Raw genomic sequence first — 24,246 nt, forward strand, 5'->3', positions numbered from 1 at the left:
TAACATGTAACATTAACATGTAAGAGTAGAAGGCGGCCAAAAAGAAAATTGTAGCAGATTCCACCCGCCGGTACACTGCTGAACAAGAGAAGTGATAAATACAGAGCGCCCTCTGCTATTTAAAAAAAGTACTGCGATTTAATTTTCAAAGTATCGATGTCAATCGTGAAACCTATGAATCGATTTTTAACTGCCTTACGATTAATCGTTACATCCCTACGTGCTACTCATACTAAGTCTGACGTCAAAGTTAGTATTCAGTGCGTTCACATTAGATGGTATGGAATGAATGAATACCCGGATGTATACTTAATGGGGACATTTTTTTAAGTGTGCATAGTGGTAACACTAGTCGTTCTCAACTGCCCCATGATGTATTGTGAGTGTAAAACGGTCCATCTTTTCTAAATAGGGCTCTTGTTTTAAAGTTAACCAGAAATTTTGTCAGTAGCACAATGAAGGGTCTCTGAAAAGTCGGAATTAAATGTGTTTCCATGAGTTTTATGGATCAAATGACCACATGTTGATATTCTACTTGCTCACTTTCTCCATTAAAATGTTTTCAGAACTTTCAAAGGTGGAGAATCAACAGATATTTAGCCTCAGTGTGCTTCAGGTTTTTGTCGTTGTAGGTTCCAAATGCATCTTGGGAAACATGGAAGTATACTTCAATGGGAATGGTCACCATCCTAACCCTCCTAACCATAACTATAGTATACCATAGACAGTATATACTCAGAGTGTGTAGTGTATATTACGTTAGTATGCGATTTCGAACACGGCCAATGTATGCACTGGATTCAAACATAAGAGACAGAAACAACCACAGGACATTAACACTTTGATTATTCTGTACTCATTCAAAGTAAAACAAAAACTCTTCCTAATGGTCACCTGTAATGTTGGACTCCAGGATGCCTCGGAAAGTGTTTCCATAGTCGTAGCCACGCAGCCTCAACTCTCTGTAAACTTCACGAGACGTCAGCCTCAGCTGCTGCTCGTCTTCTTTGAAATCTTGCTGACAAATGTGATGGTGAAACGACTGAAGTGCAGCTTCCTCCAGTGGGCTCACCTTACCTGATAAACACAGGGATTCATTTAAAGACAATTTCACTAAGATGCAAGAAGAAACAACAGCTACAGTTTTTAGATGTTGCATCTTATCCACAAAGACTCTACAGCTAGAGAATCGATCACACTGATCACCTTCTCAGTCTGACATATTCAGCAGTAGTGGGGGAAATCACAAGCTTGATATTGCTTTTCTACAAGAGCAGTGTATTAGTTAACAGTAATAGGTAACAAAATTAGTTTGTTTATAATCATTACGCTCCGCCATCAAAAGTTGTTCCAGAAGTGGAGAGCACACAGGGGCGGATTCACGAAAGGTTTAAAGGGGACATATCATGCTAAATCCACTTTTTTAGTCCTTAAATGCATTTTGTTGTATAATTAGAGTGTTTAGAAGTACAGAAAAGTTCAAATTAGTCTCTTCAGGTGCTCCGTTGATATCTTTATATTCTGTTTTGGGCATATTTTTCAATCTGTTTCAATTTTTTGATTCTCTATTACGTTTTTTGAACAATGTCACAGTATTTGCAGCGGAACTGCCAAATTAGGACATTGACTCCAGGCCCAACACGTCGAGCAATCCGTCATTTTTATTTCTCGCTGCGATTTTGTAGTCCAAGCTCAAGGATGCCGAAGTTACGAGAATATAAGTTAAAATGTTCGGTTGTTGGATGTAGTAACCCACACGCTTTATTACACCGTCTGCCACCTTTTCGAAGTGCCTGGTTGAGTTTTATTTTTCAAGACAATGTACCCACATCTGCTTCAGCAACCTCCACCAGTATAAAGAAGGATTTGCCGAAAGACTTTTTCTGATTGAGGGTTCAATTCCTTCCAACTTTGGAGACGACGAACAGAGCACTTCGGTAAACTGTAAATAACGCTAAAAAGTGTGATGATAAGATGTCCCTGTCATTGTTTTGTTAGCATTAGCAGTTGCACCGTCTTCATATGTTAGCGCTGTGTGCTCGTTTTAGATCCTTGATGATATGGCCTACGTGATTTAATTTAAGTCTAAAGTTTTCATTAGTCATTTCATTTTGCTGTTTTTGTCTCCAAAAAGACTGTATTAAAATGCATTTCGTGACGTTAGCTTGGCGCTAGCGTTAGCTCGGCGCTTGTGTTAGCTCAGTTGTTAACATCCATATGAAGACGTTGATCTGCAGGTTCATCATCTTCATTTTCATCTCGCTCCGCCGGGTCCAACTATGGCTCGAACATGTAAGGCTGGATGGACAAGTCCTCTGTTGTTGACATTTTGTAAATCACGTGTGAATAAAAAGTTTCTGTGCCGCTAGACAATCGTATCGCTTCTATCAAACTACAAAAATGGCCAAACAGGGTGGAGTTTAACCGAGTGTCACCTCTGCAACCTGAAGAGGGGGCGGGGTATGAAGTGTCTCATTTACATTCAAAGAGACCGCACCAAAACGAGTTGCTCTCAGAAACACATCAGAAAAGGGGCCTGTGGAGCTATAATAATGAAGAATTCAGACCCAAGCATTGAAGTTCCGCTTTATATAGACCACAACTGTATGATTTATATGTAAAAAGGAAGGATTTAAAGGCATGACATGTCTCATTTAAGGGTACTAAAAAGTGTGTAAACGTCACTCCACTCGCTAATAAGGAGTGCAAACTACAGGGAATCAGGACTTTGTGTCTTCAGCGTGTCCCAATGCGCCTTCCCACTTCCCAATTTAGCACGTTTCCCACCGATGAATTATGTAAGGTAGGTGGATCTCATAAGGGGCGCAAAAAGTGGGAGGGGGAAATGTAAATAAATTAATGCAGAAAACGCAATCCAATCTGGAACTGTTTGCCTACTATGAATTACCTTTAAAATGACATATCACACGAAATGTGTACCAGAAATGGGGGATGGGCCCCTGGGCCCCATTTAAAACAAAAGGGCTGCGAGCATCTCATCATATTCATTCATAGAGTATTCATACCAAACTGCATTTCGATCTAAGGAGAACTAACAGAGGAATAGTCATTTGAAAAATGGGGCACCCGGGGGCCCCCTAGCGCCCCTGTGACACGTACGGGATAATGGGCCCCATTTATATATTGTTATGTGCCAATGATTCGATACTACCAACTGCCATAATATATGAGAGGGATAATAATAATAATAATAACAAACAATTGTGCGCCTATCATTTTCGAACTCCATCAAGGTATTGATAAACTGAAGCCACACACTGAATTTGGCTATCCTATCAAAAAGCAGTTTCTGAGAAAAGCTGAACAGACGGACAAACGGAGCTCAAACCTATATGTGCGTCCGCTTCATGGATGTTGCTTCAGTGAGCGCCTGTGTTTTCTCTCAATGTTTTGTTGGTCAAATGCTCGTGTCGCGTTGAAGTCAGGCCAGAATCAGCTGATCAGATGCACAATTTACGCAGCGATTGGAAGAATGTTCACATCTGAGTATGCATGACTATTCAGGGGCTCAGACCTGCTGAATGATGTTTTAAAAGCAAAATTACAGTCATGATGGAGCAAACATGTTATATTAAGGGGAAAAAATAACATCAACGGTTATTTGTTGATGACTTATCAATGGCAACTCTTTGTTCTGTGCTTTACATCTTGCCATCTTCTCTTAACTTCAGTTGCTGTTCTACGACTTTTCCCCACAGCATTCACTCTTTCACTGATTTCTTCCCAAATCACATTTCTCCTGCTAACACTGACATGTCTTTGCTGTAATTCATCCATTTTTTTTATTAGCTTCCTCTACTAACACTTCCAACTCTGCTGCTTCAAATTTATTTTTTCACGCACTCAAAACGCTCATTTAAATAGGGCGGTCTCCACCACTTCTGCACGTGCGCTAATCATTGCTACAATCTTAATGAATTCCTCGCAGCAGGTGAGGAAACTGTGTCACCAAAGGATTTTGGGGGCGCAACTGGTTTATTTCAGATCTTAGTGAATCCGCCCCACAGTGTACTGCAGTGTTGTCCAAGATGTAACGGTAATTAACGGTATTTAGATCAGATGTACAGTGGAGTGATATGGTCCGTAAGAAGTCCCGGCGCTGTTGTTGCTCTCTTGGGATGTCTGTTGTCTAATCAAAGTACTTGATCGGAACTAACTGTTGTATATTTGCTGATATCACAAAGTCTGCCATGATTCAGGGGCGATTGGTCATTTAAGACAATATTATAAACCCATTTAACACAACAGTTACATTTAACATTAAGATACCTGCCCCCAAAGGAACACTAAACAAAAAACACAATCTTCTTCTTTGGAATTTAGGGAGAAGACACCTAAACAGACCTCCATAGACTCTCAACTTTTAATTTAAAAACATAATTTGCCCTCAATGTTCCATTATCTTTGGCTTGTTTACTTTTTAGTAACAATCATTTATATCCTAGGAACATTCCTGTTTCTATTATTAATTTAGACTAAACAATCAAATGTTTAAACATGTTCTTTTTAGGAGGAAGGTTTCAAGATATAATTACCCACCTTTTTACCTACCAAAGAGTCCCTCCTTTCCTCTTTTGTTCAAGTGTAATAAATTGTTTCTTTAAGAATTAATCTTTTAACTATTTGTTAAGACCTTTCCATAGGAATTTTTTTTTCTTCAGAAATGTTATTTAGTACATTGTGAATGATGAAATGTAATTTTTATAATATAATAAGAGTTAAATCTATTAAGAGTCTATTAAGAGATGTTGATGTGTGTTCTTGTCCTCCTACAATCGTGACACACATATTGGGCAATATTTGAACATGTCCTTAATGTCAGAATTTGAACAAGTTTGATAACGTCCTGATCAGATACCACAGCACAACTTCAAACGTCTGCTGAGCACAAATAGAGGGGGGTTACATCATGGTCAGGGTGATGCGGTGACGGTCAAAGAGCTGGGCTTTTCTCAAAGCTTCGTCTGACACTAGGGGAGTTTCTGCATGACTCTTTTTGGATTTGTCTGTTTGTGTCGACTCCTTCAGAGTTTGCACTGTAACAAGCACTACAAAGAAATATTGGCCTACCGCTGACAGCCAGATTCCCATTTTCCGAAACCTCGAACCTGTTGGTGGCAGGCGTGATGTGAACCTCTAACTGCACAGAGCCTGTGAGACGAGAAAGAAGCAACAAACCAAGTCAATATAAGAGTGAAACTCCACGTTCACACTCACAGCGCTCGCTCCTCACCTGATGACGGTAAGATGGTAGCTCTATGAAGAGTCACATCTTCAAAGACCACAGGGATGCTGTCTTTAGCAGCCCCCAGGCTTCTCATCAAAGTGCGCCAAGCTAGCAGCAGGTAACCCGTGGCTGGATAGACAGCACGCCCATCAATGCAGTGTCCAAGGATGTAGTGGTCTGCAGACTCTGAGCTCGTGTCTGGGGGTCACACAGTTCAGGAAGTGTTAAAAAGCAGAAGGAAAAGTTTGACAATGCAGTTTCTTTTACCAATGTTGAAAGTGGCGGCTGATCTGGATCCTCCTGAACCAACGAAAAAATGCTCCGCTTTGGGAATGTCCCACGTCTGGGAATGATCCCACTGAAGTAAGGAAGAGATCAGAGGGGTACCAACGGGCACGGGGTAGGTCACAGCCGAACAGAGCCCATTCCCATCCACATTAATGCTGAACCAGGTGACACAAAAACACAATTACCAACAGCTTCAGAAAGTCCATGAATTACAAGAGAAAGAATGAAGTGAAGCATTTACTGACCCACTGGTGTAGATCTTCCCAATGTTTGAGAGTAAGAACTCAAGGTTGTTTACATGCCCTCTCTTCATCAAAGGGTGGATGGAACACGTGTCGTTCAGGCTACGTTTGAGAATGGCCTGTAGGTAAAACAATGTGAGACTGTCCTGAGAATGTAGTGAGAACTAGAATAATTACATTTCCAGAAGAAAAAGCAAGTGAGGATGCAGGTACTGACCTGCATCAAACACAGCATCAGCATTAGCCTAGCATTAACATTAACCTATAATTATCATTAGTCTAGCATTACCATTAGTCTAGCATTACCATTAGTCTAGCATTACTATTTCTCTAGCATTAATATAGCATTAATACTAGATAGCATTAAACTAGCATTAACATTAGCATTAACCTAGCAGTATTATGCTATTTTTAACCCATCTCCAATTGTTCTATGAACCCCAACAACATAGTATTTTTCCCAATCTCACATGTTTTAGCCCTCTGAAATGTTACATTCACAACGCTTCTAAAAACAGGCTGTTTTGGGGCCTTCATGTATAAGCATGAGTATCTGTAGACCCAGACGACACACCAACACTGATCACCATAGCGATTGTCTTTTGCTATCCACACACTCTTGTTACTGTTTTCAGCCAAAAAACTGCACATTACATTAAAACACATGGCTGCAGCAGCAGCGGAGTAAACTGTCTGCTGAGTCAGCAGTTTAAAACACTCAGTGGAATGTTAAACTGCAAAGTCACTTTCTTGTCATCCTCACCTCTTCTAACAACAAGAATAGTGCATTTAAGGTGATAGTCCATTATTTGTCCAACCACTGCATCGCATTGGGTCACAAACACATCAGATCATGACAAAGGCAATACGAGGTGGGTTACGAGGTGGGTTACAGTTCAGATTATCTACATATTGGATAATCTATATGCTGTGGATAAAGGGCAGTTGTGGCCTAGTGGTTAAAGGAGCTGGCGTGTAATTGGAGGGTCAATGGTTTGAATCTCCGTGGTCCATATGTTGAGCAAGGAGCTCACATTCTTGAAGGGTAGGAGGAGCACAGATTGACAGGAGGAGGAGTCATAACAAGAGAAAAATCCCACTCGCCCGTTTGGAGCCGACTCTTTACAAAATGTGGAATAACTTATTCAACTTTGGCCCTCTGAGTGAGGCTAAATCAATGTATATCACTGTAGCAAAACCAATATAAAGTGATTTTTTCATAATAGTAAATGCAAGCCAAAAAGGGTTAATTATAGAGAAAGGTTTAAGGTATTAGCTGAAAGGTTGAAATTGGTTGAAGAATGTCTGAACAGTTGAAGTTCAAAAATGAATGTTTAAAATGTTGAAAATGGCTGATGTGGATGGGAAAATGTTTGAACAAAAAGTTGAATAATTTTAAAACTTGAATAGTTACAAAAAAACTTGAACATAAAAATGTGCTGAATTTTCTGAAAAATGTGATACATTACTTGTTGAAATTGGTTAATAATTGTGGGAATAGTTTCAGGACACTGACAAATAATAACAAAGCATAATAAAGTATACGGATAATAGTTATGATGCACAAGCAGCATCGATCACGGGGGAATGTTGATACGTGGTGTGCTGAGCTCACCTGTAGCAGAGCATGAGGAGCAATTTCCAGCACCACAGCGTGTTCAGGTATCAGACTGAGGCCTTCCTGGAAGAGCACTGGGCTCACCAGGTTATTGACGTGGTATTCAGCTGAGCTGTACAGAGCCAGGTCAGAGTCCCAGTCTGCCTGAGGGATACTGGTGCTCAGCCAGCGCGCTGAACGCCGCTTTGGTTCCTTGATCACCTGAAACCCAGAACAGATGATTGGATTCATGTTTATTAAACCAGTGACGGTGGCCATTTCCATTACAGCAAAAAAAGAAGAATTGTTTAGGATTTGGCCAAAGTAAAAAAAAAAAAAAAACCTTTTACAAATACGAGTCTAAGAGGAAAGAACATTGAGAGTCAAAAATACAAAAAGTTGTCTTAGCTGTAATATAATTTGCTTTGCTGAAAATATTAGCCTCCAAAATATTATCTCTTTCTTCATTTCAGTATTCAATACTTTTAACATACAAAATAGTCAGCTGCTTTTAAACAGAGAACATTAGCCTACATTAATAATAGATTTACTTTACAAGAGTTGAGCTAATAATGCTATAACACAGAGCACATATTTAGCATTTCAAACACTTTAAACTGACCACCAGAGCACTGAATAAATTATTCATAAAGTAAATAAATGAGCAGCCTTGTGTATCCCTGTCTCCATAGTTTTATTAGGCGCGTCCTTTTTCCCAGATAAGAAAGCACATTTATTTCCAGTGACGTGCAGTCAGGGAAGGCAAGGTAGGTAGTGCCTACCCAAGCGTGAATTGATATTTTGATTACTTGTTTTAATTATAATAGCACGTTCGCCTCACAGCAAGAAGGTCCTGGGTTCAAGCCCTGGGGTGGACACCTGAGTCCTTTCTGTATGGAGTTTGCATGTTCTCCCCATGCTGCGTGGGTTTCCTCCGGGTACTCCGGCTTCCTCCCACAATCCAAAAGCATGACTGTAAGGTTCATTGGAGTCTCTAAATTGCCAATAGGAGTGAATGAGAGTGAGTGGTTGTCTGTCTGTCTGTGTTGCTCTGTGATGGTCCAGGGTGTACCCCCGCCCAGCACCCAATGAGAGCCGGAGATTCGTACCGGCAGACCCCCGCGACCCTGAACAGGAATATGTGGGTCTGAAAATGAATGAATTAATTAATTATAAATTATTTATTTTTCAATTTCCGATAGCCTACAATAACTATAAGTTTGAAAGTGTCAGCCGTTTGTGCTTTTCATAGCCCAAATCGCTAAACATCGCTATTTCCTAATCTCTGTAAGGCAGGAGGAGGCCATTGTTGTTGTCATTTTCTCTGTGTTTCCAACACAAACAACAGATGTGCTGCCGTGTCATGAGATATATCTTGTTGGGAGAGTATGGAGGCTATTTTAAATAACTGTTTATGTTTCTTTAATGGTGTTTTACGATGTTGATTTTGTTAGGTGGCTAAATACTTGTTCATGTGGATCTTGTTGGGTTTTTTCCTTCTTATTATGAATTTTATATTTTGATAAGCACATTGAGATTACCTTGTAAATTGCGCTATACAAATAAAGTTGAATTGAATTAACAATTGCCAGCAGAAACATATGAAATTGTCATTGGTGTTGACATTGGTGGTCTTGATTTGGAACGCCCTGCCTACCCAACCCTAGTGCTCATGGCACATCACTGTTTATTTCTCATTTACTCTTATATTTAGGCCCATTTATTTATTTGTTATATACAATGAAATAAAATATGAAAATAGGATTATTTTAAAAGGAGGACAAATTAGCACCTGACATGAGAGGACTTTAAAAACCAAACTGTTGATGCATTGCCACATTAAAATAAACAGAGTGAAGACACCAGTGTGTGATGTGAAGAAAACACACACTAGGGGTCGAATTCACCAAAGTTTTAAATATTAAAACGTGTGTAAACATCATTCCACGCGCTAATAAGGAGTACAAAGACCAGGGAATCAGGACTGCTAGTCTTCAGCGCGTCAGAACCCGTCCTTAATTCCATCTAGTGCGTTTCCACATTAATCGAGCAAAACGCTCATTTCAATGGGGCGGTCTGCACCACTTCTGCATACGCGCTAATCATTGCTGTAATCTTCCTTGCAGCAGGTGAGGAAACTGCATCACCAATGGCTTTAGGGAAGCATCCTTTAGTTCAGATCTTAGTGAATCCGGCCCTCGCAGTGATAAAAAGAGTTGTATAAATCAAAAATATTTATTGTTCAGAGAATTTAATGACACACAATATTGTGGTTTGTGAAATTAATGCAGGAGAACATCTATTTTCTATTGAGTATTTAAAATTAATTGTGTAAATGTCACTTATGTTCTATGTTGAACCACATTATGAAAAAAGGTTTTTAGATCATTTTTCAACCGAAAACTGGATTTGTTTGAGTGAGGCAGCCTTCATGAGTCTCAGCAGAGCTCCTCACCTTCTTCAGAGCAGTCAGGAGGGTTGGTGCAATAGAGGCCATGTAATAGGAGTGAAACGCAACGCCAGCACTGCGCACTTCTTTGGCAAACACTCCATGTTCTTTCAGCTTGGACACAAATGTACTGACGTCGTCCTGAGTAAAAATTTAAAAAAATCATATGCATTACATCACTCTCTGTGATGTAAATGCTTTAAAGCAGTGCTATATGCACCACTGCACATTTGTATTTGGAACATTAAAAATGCTGTCATGTAAAAACAATAAATACAGGTGAGAGAAATGCTAACCTTGGGACCTGAGATGGTGACAGTGTCTTCAGCATTGTGACAGGCTGGAACAACACCCTGAGGACACTGTGCCATACACTCGGCCCAGGTCAAACCTGTGAAACACAGATTCATACAGGTGTCCTCATTTCATCAGCCATTTGGTTTTTTTGTGTCACGTTCAGTGTTGGACAAGTTACTTTGAAAAAATAATTAGTTTTTCACTATTATTTGACCTTATTTCATCTTTGAACATGTCCTCCCTTGTGAGGGTCAGGGAGAGTTGGCTTTGATTTGACAGATGAGTGGTGGAGGGAGGCATTGATCAGGGTCAATTCTACACCTTCTTGTGCTCATCTTAGTCTAATCCAGTTCAAGGTTCTCCATAAAATTAATTTCACCAAAAACAGACTTAGTAGACTATTTTCAGGCATGAATGATATCTGTGATAGATGTGGTCTAATTTCTGGTCAAGTTTTTTTAAATTGTTAAATACTGCCCTCAATATTAAGTTAGAACCCTACCCACTGATATCCATCTTTGGGGTACCTCGTATTCCAACTAATCTCACTAAAAAAATTCTGACGTTGCCGCTTTTGCCTCGCTCATAGCCCGCAGACGTATTCTATTACATTGGAAAAGCTTAAACGCTCCTCCTATTACCTCTTGGTTAAGTGATTTAATGTCCTTTCTGTCTTTGGAAAAAGTTCAATATAAATAAGAGGCTCAACAGCCATTTTTTTTTAAAAGATGGCAACCTCTCGTCACATATGTAAATCCCCTTACCTCTCTGGACCCCAACTGAATCAATCGGACTCATCTAATTTTTTTTTTTTAGTTAAAACTCTTTAGTGAGCACACTCGGCATCCTTAATTTATTTACTATTTCTATTATTTTTAATAATTTTCCTCATCCGCCTCCCTATATATTTTATTTTGCCTATTTATGTACCTATTTTTCTTCACCAACTAATATGCATTTTTTTTTCTTTCTTTCTCTCCCTCTTTACTTTGGGGGGATGTTTTTTGTTTTGTTTTGTTGGTTCTTTGTTCTAATGTACCATGAATCAAAAAGGAAAACAGCTGTGGAATAACTGTACATCTTGTATTGATTTGTGTGAAATGCTGGTCGCCAATAAAATAATTATTGAAATTTTTTTTTCAAAAAGTAGCTAGTTACAATTACTAGTTACGTCTTCCAAAAAGTAACTAAAGTAGTTACTCAGTTACAAATCATAAAAGTACTGTAACTAGTCACTTCAGAAAGTAATGATTGCATTACTTTCAAGTACATTTTTAAATGTTCAAATGTGAGCCCACCTCCACCCCTCTTTAACGGAACTTCAAATACATATGCAAGTTGAGTTATTTATGATAAATCTGAATATTATAATTAAATGGACAATTAATGCAATACATTACTAACAGAAACAATGTACACAAATCAAAATTATTTTAATGTTGCTGTGGGACAAAATGAGACCAGCCTCCAATCGACTGCCATGTACGTAGATATTATGTTTATATAGTGGATCGATAATATAACTACAGATGTTTAGGAACTGCACCTCAACAGGCCACAACTGGGAAAAATGTAATTATGCTTGTTAAGCACTAAAATAAATAACATATATACACTCTGTCGTGCAAATAAAACAAAACAACTCAGACAATTGGTAGATAAACTGAACTTAAAGTAGAACAGTGTATTAACAATATGAGGAGCTTTCAATCTAACTGAAAAGTACAATGTATAGCATAACTAAGGAATCCAAATATAAACAGGTAATAAATAAAAACAAAAAAATACATCTTGTGAGCTCCAAATGCGATAATTTGCAGTTTTTTGAAAGTGGATGAGGAGAGTCACGACTAGACCTGGATCCTTTGCTCTCTCCCCCCCTCCTTCCTCTCTCTCTCTGTGCGCTAAAACCTTGCCTGGAACAAAAATGCCTCCTACAGACATGCCACCTTGCTGTGTCTGTCTCTCTGCCACCCCCCCCCCCCCGGGCCAGTCAGTTGTGTCTCCGCTGTGCGTAACCTGTGTTTTTCGTTGTGTGTCCGGCTTTGATGCTTTTGAACACCCGCCCAACTCTACCCCTGATTGGCTTACCATGAAATTTTACTCAACCTCAGCCAATCAGCCATCTTTTATGAGCTTGTTTCGTGCACTGCCCACTAACCAAGCGACCGCTTCAATTACAGTAATGCGCCGCATACTTTGGCAGTAACGATTCCACAGTTATTAAGATGGGAAGAGTAATCACTTAGATTACTATTTTCCAAAATCGCAGAAAACAGATGGAAGAAACGGTTTAACTTCCTGAATCAGAAATGACGATATTGGGTCATTCCATGTCATTTCACAAATGGCGCACGCACTTCGGTCTCAAAAAATTCTGATAATAATGAACAACAAATGATGATAAGACACAGAAGCAAGCTACAATGGCCTCATGTAAAGGATTTTCAATATTGGCGAGTGGTGGAATAACCCAAAGCTGGGGTTCCAAAATAAAAATAAAGAAGTTGCATGAAGACAAATTGTTTGACATGCCAAGATCGAGTAATCTTTACACTATATATATAGGGTCACCCAAGAACCAATGCATATATGTGACTAATCATTATGTGAACAGTCTATGTACATAGCTCTAAGCTAATCAAATTACAGGGAGCTGAGGCATATGCAAATATGTTTACTGAAGGCCCAAACATGATCCAGCCCCAAACCCAGATCGTTTTGTATATTCTGAGAGAGTAGGTGGAGCTGTATTACTATACCACATTTTAGTTTAATATGTGGTATAATTTTTGAGATATTGGAAGTTAAAAATGGAAGTAAAATAAGGTCACACAAAAATCGACAAAAACACACCTCGCTAAATAGTCCATATTTCAAAAGGCATTCATCCAATCAAACAAAAAATGTACAGTGTGCCTATTGAATTACTAAGGGACAAATGGCATAAAAAACTAATTTTTTGAGAGCGAACTTCTGAAACTTTGTTGAAATTATATGAATGAACCTATTGTAATTATTATTTCATTATTATTATTACATTTTAATCAAAATAAAGAAAAAAGCAAATGACAAGAAATTTACCCTCACATGCATATTTGCAAGCAATTCATCTCCTTAAAAGAGAAATATAAATGCTCGCACAAAATCATGTGACAGAGCTGACGTCATGAAGTGAAAATAGCTCAATGACATCATCTAAACCCACATATTTTGTGACAATATCCCACATTGACAATACAATACAATGCAATGCAATACAATGATGAAATGTGAAATTAGTCAATTTAATTAACCATATAAAGCATGTTTGCCACGGTTCTGGGAAGTTCCAAAGTTAGTAATGACATGTAATTAGCCAAAGGCGATTAAACGGAAATGAAACAGAAAAGGTTGAACTGATGCAGAAAAAACACTGGATTGGGTAAACTTTGAAAAGGAAAATCAGAGCCTGTACAAAAAGACAATTATAACTAACGTGGATAACATCTGTGTTCAGTGCAGAGCGTCCTTACTCACCAACTGCTGCCATTCCCCCTGGAGGAAGATTGGCCTCCTTAATGCAACGGCCCCTCCAATAGGCAGCCAGGATGGCCTCTCTGTGGCTGAGGGAGCCATCAGCGTAGCCACATGCTAGCTCACCAACCGAGTGCCCCACGATGCCGTCAGGCTGAAGACCCAACTTAGAGAGAAGATCAATTTGAGCGATCTGTTTGGACACCAATCAGAAGAAACGTTAGCCAGATGATCTGCTTGGTATTATAAATAGAGATATAACATTGGTTTCTATTCCTGTTTATCTGTTCCAAGATGTTCCCTGATCTACTCTCCCTTTCCCTTCTACAACATCTACTGACTTTACCGGGGAGAGAATGCTGTTTTCAACACAAACTGGTGAACAACTAATGAATGCTAGATTTCTGCTCCTTTTCAATAGATTATATCTGAAAAACCACAAACCTAAAAACACTAGAGTGGCTCCCCATTGGATATAATTAATGTCATACGTACATCAGTGTTGGGAACGCTTACGCTTTTTTATTCATCAGATTTTTATTGAGCAACATGACCAAGACAAGATGGAGACAATACGACAGAACAACGTGATGCCACTTAAATCATTACAGACAATACACACAGTGGCCCTCATTTATCAACCATTCATACGTTCACATCTGAGTGTACGATCAGCGTTTGACCATAATCACGCAAACTTCGGTATTTATCAATTGTGACGTGAGCGTATGCTACGATCAAATCTCACGTCAGGTCTGAGCTCATGTACGCAAATTTGAATGTGTGGATTTATGGTTCAGCAGCCAAATCTGACTGACCCCCAATTTCCACTGGATGCGGCTCGGCTGCGTTACGCCTCCGCCGTGCCACCGGAGCTGATAGGTTAGTCTATGTGGTAATTTCCACCAGGTCCGCTGCGGTGCGTGTCTATTCCTTCCCAGCTGCGGTAGTCCGGTACCCTCCTCCAGATATACGCAGGGCTTCTATTTCTGACGGACACCGGAGCACGACTTATCAATCAGCACAGAGCAAATGAAGCTAAACAGGAAAATAAGCACGTACTCCGCAGTAAAATATCGGGTTATTTTTCAAAATAAAACACTTCAGATTATATTTCAAGTAACTACATCACTAAAACGTTATAATGTGTAAAAACAAAATCACACTCACTATATTGATTCCTCTCATACTGTAACTCACTGTAAACTGCAGCAACTTTGATTTAGTTCATGTTTTACTGGTGCAGTTTTATCTCGTCTCTGTTGGCTGTTGATAAAAAATGTGGCTATGACAAACCCAGAGAGTCTAACCTTCTTGTTCTCCTTCGTTATAGAAACCCTGACCTGTTTATTTGTTTATTGTTGCGTTTATAACGCATACATTTATCTGCCTTCTCGCGCAATTATATAAATATCATGAGAACTGCTCTGTCTCATGACGTCACAGTCGTCCAACCGGAGTGCGCTATGGCACACTCAAAACGCAACCGGTGTGGATTACCGGACGGCGGACAGCGGGGCAAAACCGGATCTGTGCCGTGGCGCAGCGGAGACGTATCCAGTGGAAACCCCCAGTAAGACTGAAAATAAAGTATAAACCAAACCTCATTTAAGCATAAGCAGACATATTTAGAACAGATCAAAACAAATTATTAAAACAAAATGAACAAAATAAAATGAATTTTGAAAAAGCCCACATTATTACAGATTCCACTTTATTGGTTTTCCTTTGACGGAATACTGTATAAACCTTCATGTGCACGCCCATGGGACGCAGCGCTTCATTTGCAAAGTCTTAGACCAGGGGGAATGCTGTTGATTACCCCAGAGACAGTGTGTGACATTATTTTTACCCTGATCAGTTTTTCCACAACATTGTATTGGTAAATGAGACGCCTTTTGATGTGCACAGCACAGCCTGTTGGGACTGTACAGAAGAAAAAGTATTTCATTCATGCATTAAGTATAAATAGTTGCTTAAACTTTGACAAATGCGCTTCAGTTTTTAATCAGTAAAGTGACGAATTACATGTGGAATTGGCTGAAGGCATAAATATTGAAGGGACAACATTTACCGGTAGTCATTTTTAGCCTTTTTTCAAGGGTTTCGATTGTTAATTTCTTTTAATGTGATATTTATTGCCTAAAGCATGCGGACTGAGGCCGATATAAACTTTATATCCGTGCGTCTCTCCAGGATCTCTGTTATGAAGTTGTTCTCAGCGAACCCAGGGGGGCAGACGTCACCTGCTCAGTCGCTGATCCTCTTCCTCAGAGTGTTTAAATGAGTTCCTTTAAGTCCAATTACCACACCTCTTGCTTGACTTCAGTGGGCGGGACCTCCGAAAACAGAAGGGCGTAACAAGTTAATGACGATCGAATTCAGCCACTGGATTTATCAACACCCGATCATTTGTTTGCTGGGATTGGTCAGATACGAATGTTTCATGAATCACACATTGGTCCTGTCGTACGACTACATGTGCACTCAAATTTACACCTGTTTTCACACAAGTACAATGTATATGAGACCGTGGCTCAGGTGGTAGAGGGTCGTCTTCTGATCGAGAGGTTGGGGGTTCGATCCCAGTACCTGACTATGTGTCGAAGTGTCCTTGGGAAAGACACTGAACCCTAAGTTGCTCCCAGTGGTCGACTAGCGCCTTGCATGGCAGTCTGTCCCACTGGTGTGTGAATGTGGGAGTGATTGGGTGAATGTAAAGCGCTTTGAGACTGCTTCAGTGTGGGGATAAAGCGCTATATAAATCAAGTCCATTTACAAGGTTCAGAAATGAGAAGATGTTTACATGCGTGTGTACGTGTGTAACTTTTATGCATTTTTATTGACCTATAATCTGAGTTAAAATTTCAAACATGTGTACGTCATTAATGAGGAAACAGGGAATCAAAATTGTTTTTTTTGGCACCTCAGACGCAGTTTGGGTTCAGACCAAGTAGTTTACAGCTTCTTCATCTGAATGAAACTGAACGCGTACAAACTTTCTAGTGGAAGAAATGCTGAACGCTTCTCTATGTTTAAAAACAAAGAATGCAGTGGAACATTTCACACTTTCTCGGGCACTCTGACTAGTTTTATTCTCTGCTCAGTAAATATTCATGCTATTGGACAGGAGAGCACTGAATACTGATTGGTTCATTCTGAGTGTCACAGATTCTTAGCAAGTATACACAACCTCTGTAGTTGTTTGTGATTAAAGTGGCAGGATATGTGAGAAAAGTCTAATGTTAACATCAATAAAACCTGGGCCCAAAAATCCAACCGAGAATAGAGAAGGACTTTGATTTTAGAAAGGGAAGGACTGTGAGCCATATAAACAATGTCCTAATTTTTACCGGGGGCCGCATGAGCAACCTGAGCACTGCTGGGGGGCCACATCGACAATATTTCAATTCTGTTCAATATGATTTTTGATATACAGTAAGATAAATAATATTTTCATTTAACTTAACTTAACTTTCTACAAAAGCAGATTACTTTTGATGGTTTTATTTAAACTCTTAATCCTTAAATATTTATATTAGGCTAAGTGAAATTGAAATTAGAAAACAAAAACAATCATTGAATTACTGCCATTTATTTTTAACTTGTTCACACTGTTGTTTTTCCTTGTTTGTGGAACAAAATCGACAACTTAATACGTTTATAGAAATACTGCAATACAACAAACAATAACTTGTTATGTTTTCCACCTCATTTTACCTCTTCAGTGTGAATAATCCAGTCTGTTCTGGGCGTCAACAAGGGCATTGAAATCTGGCTGAATGTCTGAGGTGGCTATGCGAAGAACAGCTGAGAGGTGATCATCAGTGATGGAGGATCTGTGTTTGGATTTGTTGAACTTCATCACTGAAAATGTCTGTTCACATACATAGGTGGATCCAAAGAGGACTAGAATCCTCTGAGCATGCTTTCTCAGGTGTGGAAAGATCTCCTTTTTTAGGGAGGAGTAAAAGTCCAGCAGTGAGACTGACCTGAACTGCTCTGCCAGAAGTAGGTCAGACTGCAGTTCAATGAGCTCCATCTGAACATCGCTTGGTGCATTGTCCACATTGTAGTTGAGGGGGGGAGAAAGCATTCGCATTTCACTCTCAAGAGTTTTGAAATCTTGAAATTGCCTCGAAAACTCTCCATGTAGTGTTTTTAGCTTGCTTGAGTACTTCTGGGGGTAATCGATCTTATCTGATCGAGCAGATCTTGTGGCTTCCTTTAGTGTTGGCAAGTGGGTCAGAATGTTGTCCTTCACTTGGCTTGAGAGAAACTGCAACTTTCTCATGAAAGCTGTCACTGCACTGTACATCTCATGCACAAAAAGGCCCTTGCACTGCAGTTTGACATTAAGATCGTTCATGAGTGCAGTCACATCCACAGCAAATCCGAGGTCTGCCACCCAGTCTTCATCTGAAAGTTCCGGGATGTCATATCCTTTCTCCCCACAGAAATACTGAATTTGGTCTCTCAGGTCCCAGACACTTTCCAGTACCTTGCCCAGGCTGAGCCACCTGACGTTGCTGTGGTAGCTTATGTCACCATGTTCACTCTCATTTAACTCCAAAAGTGCAACAAATTGTCTATGATTTAACGCTCTCGCTCTGATAAAGTTAACTGCTTTAGTGACAGTATCAACAACATGGTTCATTTTTAATACTGTCTTACACAACACTTCCTGGTGAATAATACAATGCAAAAATGTCAATTTCTGCACAGGGTTAATTTCTGTCACATTATCCTGCATCCTCTTTGAAAGTCCAACATTTTTCCCTGTCAGATTTGGACAACCATCTGTTGTCACACCTACCAGCTTGTCCCATTTCAGTCCTAACATGTCCAAACACGCATTTACCTCCGTAAACAAGTCACCACCTGTGGTTCTCCCTTTAATTGACTGCATGGCTGCCAGCTCCTCCGTGCTTTGAAAGTTTGCAGTTATCCCACGTAAGAAGATGAGCAGCTGGGCGGTGTCACGTACATCGCAGCTCTCATCCAAAGCCAGAGAAAAACAGTCAAAGTCGGCCACTGTTTTTCAGCTGAAGCTCTAAGTTTCCAGCGATATCCTCAATCCGCCTTGTTACAGTGCGTCGGGAGAGTGACACATTCTCAAATGCGCTTTTTTTCTCGGGGCATATCAGCGCAACAGATATGCACTCTTTAACAAACTCTCCATCAGAAAACGCCTTACTTTTTTTGGCAATTTTGTGAGAAATTATAAAACTTGTCCTGACGGCTGCATCTCTGGAGGTGTGAAGTTTGGTAAAAAGTCCTTGTTAAATTTTCAGTTTTCCCATCAACGCATCAGCCTCCCGTGTGCGCTCTTCATCAGACAGATTCTGGTATTTATCCCCGTGCTTGGTCGTGTAGTGGCGATTCAAATTATAATCTTTGAACACAGCGACCTGTGTGCCACAAATTAAGCACACGGCATTCCCTTTTAGTTCGGTAAAGAAATACTTGGCGGTCCATGTCTTTTTGAAAACACGGCATTCGCTATGCACTTTTCTTTTTTTAGCGTGAGCTGACATTGCGGGGGTAACCGGGCATCACCTCACCTTCGCGCACTTTTTTACTAACTACGCGCGTATTGCTGATTGGCCGTTACCCATGACGTAGCTCAATGGGTGTAACCAATAAGATGGTGCTGTGGGTGTGACGATGCAGGAAACGGTAGTGACTGAAGGCGCAAGCAGAGAGACAAGGCTTATCAAAATAAAAGCAGAACCATTTTATTTCACACTCGACATAGATATTTTTTTAATTTATTTTTTAATTTTTGATTGGCATCAAGCGGGCCGGACAGGAACGTACAAAGGGCCGGATGTGGCCCGCGGGCCGTAAAATGCCCAGGTCTGTCCTAATACTTCCACATCTACTACCATGTCACCTAAACATTTTAAACATGTTTCCACTGTCAACTGCCGGTCTTCGTCAGAGGCGTCTGCTGATCGCTTTGATGATTGATGTTTCCTTGACTTCCGCATAGTAGTACTATAAAAAACTTGTTGTGGAGATGTGTGTGTCACGTATGTAGAGTGTGTGTGTTACAGCAGTGGTAGCACACGCTTTACAGCTGAAAAAAACCGGTACATAGTGTGCAGCATCACATGTAGCTGCTTATAATGTTTATAGTTGGATCGAGAATGAGTGGCTAGTAAATAAGGACGAGTTATGAAAGAAACTCACATACATGTGCTCGCCGTGAGGGTTCAGGCTTAAAGAGACATCAGCTTTATTTTGGTTCAAGCCATATCCTGACAGCCTCGGGCCGGGTTGGGTCTAACTTTTAGCTCTGATTTAAGCTCTACTCTTACTTGTGTTCAGAGGAAGCGTCTCTGCACTTGCGCTTATTTTGGTTCATTGCAAAATTACACTGCCATCTATTGGCTTGGTATGTATACTACATCATTTTTTATGTTTCCTGTGGTATCATGTAAACAAAGATCATTGGAAAACGTTGCCGTGTGAATGTGGAACTTTTTGGAATCAAAAACAGAAACGGAAGCAAAACGTTATTGTATAAACAGGGCCTAAGAGAGCCAGGCAGACAGTATTTCTCTCACCTGCATAGCAGCAAGACCAACAAAGGCGTTAATTGTATCTTCAAAAGTCTCTTCATCCTCATCCATGAGCAGACGAGACACGACAAGGCCGGTTTCCTTCAGCGCCTCATCAGAGCGCAAGATGGACTCTCTGAACTCAGGCAGCTTCATTAAGCTGCGGCCCATACCGGCCCACTGTGTCCCCATACCTGTTCACACACAACAGACTAATGGATCAACACAGCCACACACCAACGCAAAGCTTTGCCTTTTAATATGGACTCACCTGAACAAATGTACCACAGAGGCCTTTCTGAGGTCTGCACCTGCTGCACCTCCATGATGTCACCCTCACAACCAATCACTGTGTACCCTCGGTAAGGCATGCTGGCACTGGGAACTCTCGACACATCGTTCAACAAAGACAGGAAGCTGTCATTTGCATCTTGCTCTCTTCCCTTACGTAGCACGGCGGTCACCGCGGCCTCTGTGCGGCCACAGGCCTGAAGGACTCTGGGAAAATTTCTTTGCAATGCGGAGGGAGCCGATCTCTCTCCTGGACGAAGAATGACATGGACATTGGAGCCTCCAAATCCAAAGGAGTTGATCCCTATGATGCCTCCTCTGATGGGAATGGGCTGGTCGACTACTTTGATCCGACCGTCAGTGAGAGCTGGAATGTCGGGGTTAGGATTATTGAAGTGCAGATTAGGAGCCCACACTCCTTTCTCTAAAGAGAGTAGCACCTGAAAGCCGGGGGAATGATGGAGGAGGAGTCAAAATATGATGTCATAAACCCAAATGTGTGTGTGCTGCATTTCTTACCTTCATCAGGGCAGCGAGCCCCGAGGCCGGCTCAGGGTGACCCATGTTGGACTTGGTGGAACCAATCAGTAAAGGCTCCTGTCTCGACTGACAGAAGACTTCAGCAATGCCATTGACCTCCTGGGGGTCTCCTACCTGCATGTGTACCAGAATTGGGGTCAATTACATTTTAATATTACAATTACATCTTCAATTATCCAGGTTCAATTACAACTCAATTATGATTATAATGACTGGCATTTTTTTCCAATTACAATTAAATTATGATCATTATTTTCCCCCTGTAAGACAATTACAATTACGTTCTCAATTAATAAATTTCAATTGCAATCAATCACAATTACTGAGTCTAAAATAAATAACCCCATAAAATGTAACCCTTCTCTTGTGCTAGCTTTCTGTTAGCATATCATAATAACAGGTCAGTTTGACCCATGGCTAACATAAGCTTTAGAATGTACAAAACAATTATCTATCATTTGTATTTCATCTCTTGGTTACCTCGTTATGCTTCCTTTTCCATGAAAATATCGGTTTTAACTTTTTTGGTGAGGGCCATCAGTATAGCCTTCGATTTCAATTTTTTTTTTTTGAAATGGTGAAACGATCCTAAACTTGCTATGACACACATCTTCATAATCAATAATTACATACGTGTATAAGCCATAGAACTGTTACATGGTTCTCCATGGTTCTCAAATTATAATTGACAGTTTTCATAGAATTTCCATACCAATTACAAATAAAAAGTACATTTTCTGAAATCAATTACAATTCAATTATGATTACAATTATAATTACATCATAATTGTAATTCATTATCAATTACAAATATAATTGACCCCAACCCTGTCTGTCACTGATGCTTCGGTCAGCTGGGTGCTCTCACCTTAGTTCCTGTGCCGTGGGCTTCGATATACTCCACCTGCTCAGGACATATATTCACCTCCTGGTACAGAGAACGCATCAACCTCTGCTGCATCTGGCCTGAGGGAAACGTCACACCTGGAGAACCGTGGGAAAAGTGGGAGATGCTTTAGTGAGGTCAGTGTTTGAATGCTGAGTGACTAGTTGTGTCTCCCACCTTGTTCTTTGTAGCCGTCTGCGTTGCTGCCTGCGTTAATCAGCGTAGCGTAGATCCGTTTGGCTGACGATCGTTTGGTCAGTAACACAGCAACTGCAGCTTCAGAGCGGCAGTATCCACTTCCTGCCAAAAGAAGACATGTTTTGTAATTTAGTCACAAAAAGCTTAGAATTCAAGGATAATGATGTCTTTACGAGTTACTTTTAGCCTTAGAATGCTTTGTGAAAACGGGACCAAATCTTTAACATTTGGATGTGTTTCACATCACTGCATTTTAAAATGCTAACGTCATACATCGTCAAGGCTTTTTAAACAGAGGATTTTCAAACGTGACAGGACGCTTTCAGGTTTCCAGTCGGATTCATAAAAGAGGACAATAAATAATTTTTACCTGATGAGTCGAATGACTTGCAGGTTCCCTCCACACTGAGCATGCCCAGTTTCATGAACTGCACTGACGTGTTTGGCTTTAGTAGAAGGTTAACGCCCCCCACCACAGCAGCATCACAGTGGCCCTGGCTAATGGCATGGAAGGCATTTTCTAAAGCCAGCAAGCTGGAGGAGCATGCCGTATCTATGGCGATGCTGGGACCTGATCAAAGACAGGAAGAGACTGCATTAGAAACAGCAAAAGTTTCAAATTAAAGAGCAACTAAACCCCAAACCCACTTTTTCTGCTGAATACATTTTTATTTGGGTATTAAGTAGTGCTGTTTATTAATCTTAGTCCCACTCTTCACATTTTAGTAAAAGTATCTTGTTTTTTGCGTATTTAGTCATAAAATGTAAGAGTCACAGCCCTCTAAGGGTTGAACACTGGAACACCGGCTGTTACAATTGAATTTTGCTATTGGATGACAGATTATTGTGACCATCGCGCGTCACCAACTTTCACTGTTGGCCCCGCCCCTCGTATAAAAGCTGATAGGAGGAGGGTTTCCTCCAATCACAGCCCTCAGTGATCATTCGTTCACAGCTCCAATCTGGAACTCCACTGTTCCGTGTGAGGCAGCCCTCTGCAGTAGTGACTCTGTATTTCTATAAAGAGCAGATTCTGTTCATCAAGCTATGTGTGTGTGTACAGACACATCATGTGTGTATTCACGTCTGTCTCTGAATGTGTGCGTACAAGCTTATCACTGTGTGCGTGAGGTGATGGGAGAGCAGGGCTGTTTGCCCCTGAATGGTGTCTGTAGGGCTGTGTGTGAGCTTCATGTCGTGATTGTGCGTGCCTGTGGTTGTAGTGACACATCAATTCATACATTCAAGGCATTTTTTAAATTTCCCTCCTAGTGGCAGGTCAGCAGAAAGCAGGGGTTTAGTTCATCTTTATTATCTTTATTAGGAAGAAGTAAACCTAAATGATAATCTAATGCACAAGTGTCAAACTCAAGGCCTGGGGGCCAAATCCAGCTCTTTAGAGCATCAAATTTGGCCCGCTTGAGAAAGTAAAAATGATAGAAAAAACATGAAACATTTTGTAAATGACCAACTAATTGACTTGACCAACTAATTGACCCCCCCCCAAAAAAAAAATATATAAAATTTCAATTAAAATCCACAATATTTGCAGAGCTCAGTTTTCCAGTTCTCTTATATCACATGACAGCAGTCATTTTTAATTTCAAATCGGTAAATAATTTTTTTCCAAAATCAGGCAAATCTTCCTCAATTTACTCCCCAAATTCCCAGAATCAGGTAAAGTTAAGTGAAGAAAAGATATACTCACATACTTCTATCATTTATATTTCATTTATACGTGGAAGTGCTAACCAGGGCACATTAATATTGAATTTGCTCTTTTTCCACATAAAATCTGTGGCTCACTTAAAATCAAACTGATCCGTATTTGGCCCATGAACTAAAATGAGTTTAAAATGAGTTTGACACCCCTGATCTAATGGATGTTGTTTAATGGTTTTCAAAATAGTGGTTATTGAGGAATATAAGTCCTGTATTGTTGTTAAACTTTCCCAAATCACTCACTTGAACTTCCCCTTTAGAGTGGGAGACTTGAAACTTTAGCATCATGCTTCTTCTTTCTTGGTTATTGGGGTGTTGCAACCAACTTGAATAAGTGCCTATTGTAACCTACTGTATTGGAGTGTGCACAGTTTACACACTCCAGTGCAGCCAACGTTGCTAAGCA

The 24,246-nt window shown here is 40.3% G+C and overlaps 1 protein-coding gene across 1 annotated transcript in view; it reads right to left on the bottom strand.

Moving 5' to 3' along the window:
* Positions 1-24,246, bottom strand: part of fasn (fatty acid synthase) — a 71,018-nt gene that overhangs the window by 41,729 nt on the left and 5,043 nt on the right. Inside the window, 15 exon segments of the mRNA XM_028475419.1 lie at positions 895-1,077; positions 5,092-5,172; positions 5,255-5,446; positions 5,516-5,691; positions 5,782-5,897; positions 7,394-7,597; positions 9,831-9,965; positions 10,121-10,215; positions 13,641-13,830; positions 20,210-20,397; positions 20,475-20,934; positions 21,014-21,148; positions 21,903-22,018; positions 22,098-22,220; positions 22,489-22,689. Of these exon segments, the coding sequence (XP_028331220.1) occupies positions 895-1,077; positions 5,092-5,172; positions 5,255-5,446; positions 5,516-5,691; positions 5,782-5,897; positions 7,394-7,597; positions 9,831-9,965; positions 10,121-10,215; positions 13,641-13,830; positions 20,210-20,397; positions 20,475-20,934; positions 21,014-21,148; positions 21,903-22,018; positions 22,098-22,220; positions 22,489-22,689 (2,595 nt within the window).

This window comes from Gouania willdenowi, chromosome 19 (genome assembly GCF_900634775.1).
Source record: "Gouania willdenowi chromosome 19, fGouWil2.1, whole genome shotgun sequence".
Lineage (NCBI taxonomy): Eukaryota > Metazoa > Chordata > Actinopteri > Blenniiformes > Gobiesocidae > Gouania > Gouania willdenowi.